General features: G+C 60.8%; 1 protein-coding gene across 1 annotated transcript in view; it reads left to right on the top strand.

Annotated features, from left to right (window-relative positions):
• LOC104078023 (frizzled-9) overlaps positions 1 to 733 on the top strand; it is a gene marked incomplete at its 5' end in the record, with an annotated part of 1,226 nt that overhangs the window by 277 nt on the left and 216 nt on the right. The window contains one exon of the mRNA XM_009579486.1: positions 7 to 731. Coding sequence (XP_009577781.1) covers positions 7 to 731 — 725 coding nt within the window. The remainder of the gene's footprint in view (positions 1 to 6; positions 732 to 733) is intronic.

The raw sequence follows: 733 nt of genomic DNA, 5'->3' as shown, positions 1-733 counted from the left end.
CCATCGTCTTCCTCATCCTCTACTACTTTGGCATGGCCAGCTCGCTCTGGTGGGTTGTCCTCACCCTGACCTGGTTCCTGGCCGCTGGGAAGAAGTGGGGACATGAGGCCATCGAGGCCCACAGCAGCTACTTCCACATGGCCGCCTGGGGCATCCCAGCCATGAAGACCATCGTCATCCTCACCATGCGGAAGGTGGCAGGGGACGAGCTCACGGGGCTGTGCTACGTGGGGAGCATGGACGTCAGTGCCCTGACCGGCTTTGTCCTCATCCCCCTGTCTTGCTACCTGGTCATCGGCACCTCCTTCATCCTCACGGGCTTCGTCGCCCTCTTCCACATCCGGAAGATCATGAAGACGGGTGGCACCAACACAGAGAAGCTGGAGAAGCTGATGGTGAAGATCGGGGTATTCTCGATCGGGGTCTTCTCTATCCTCTACACCGTCCCGGCCACCTGCGTCATTGTCTGCTACTTCTACGAGCGACTGAACGTGGATTACTGGAACCTCAGGGCCCTGGAGCGCGGCTGCCTGCACCTCCCCGGCCGGCGTGCCGCCAACTGCTCCTTGGAGGCCTCGGTGCCCACCGTGGCCGTCTTTATGCTAAAGATTTTCATGTCCCTGGTGGTGGGCATCACCAGTGGGGTGTGGGTGTGGAGCTCCAAGACGCTGCAGACTTGGCAGAGCCTGTGCAACAGAAAGCTGGGCGTGAGGACGAGGGGCAAGCCTTGCAG

The sequence above is a fragment of the Fulmarus glacialis genome, unplaced genomic scaffold, assembly GCF_000690835.1.
Source record: "Fulmarus glacialis isolate BGI_N327 unplaced genomic scaffold, ASM69083v1 scaffold40046, whole genome shotgun sequence".
NCBI lineage: Eukaryota > Metazoa > Chordata > Aves > Procellariiformes > Procellariidae > Fulmarus > Fulmarus glacialis.
Note: the sequence above shows the minus strand (reverse complement) of the source record. Positions and strands in the feature narration are given on the sequence as shown.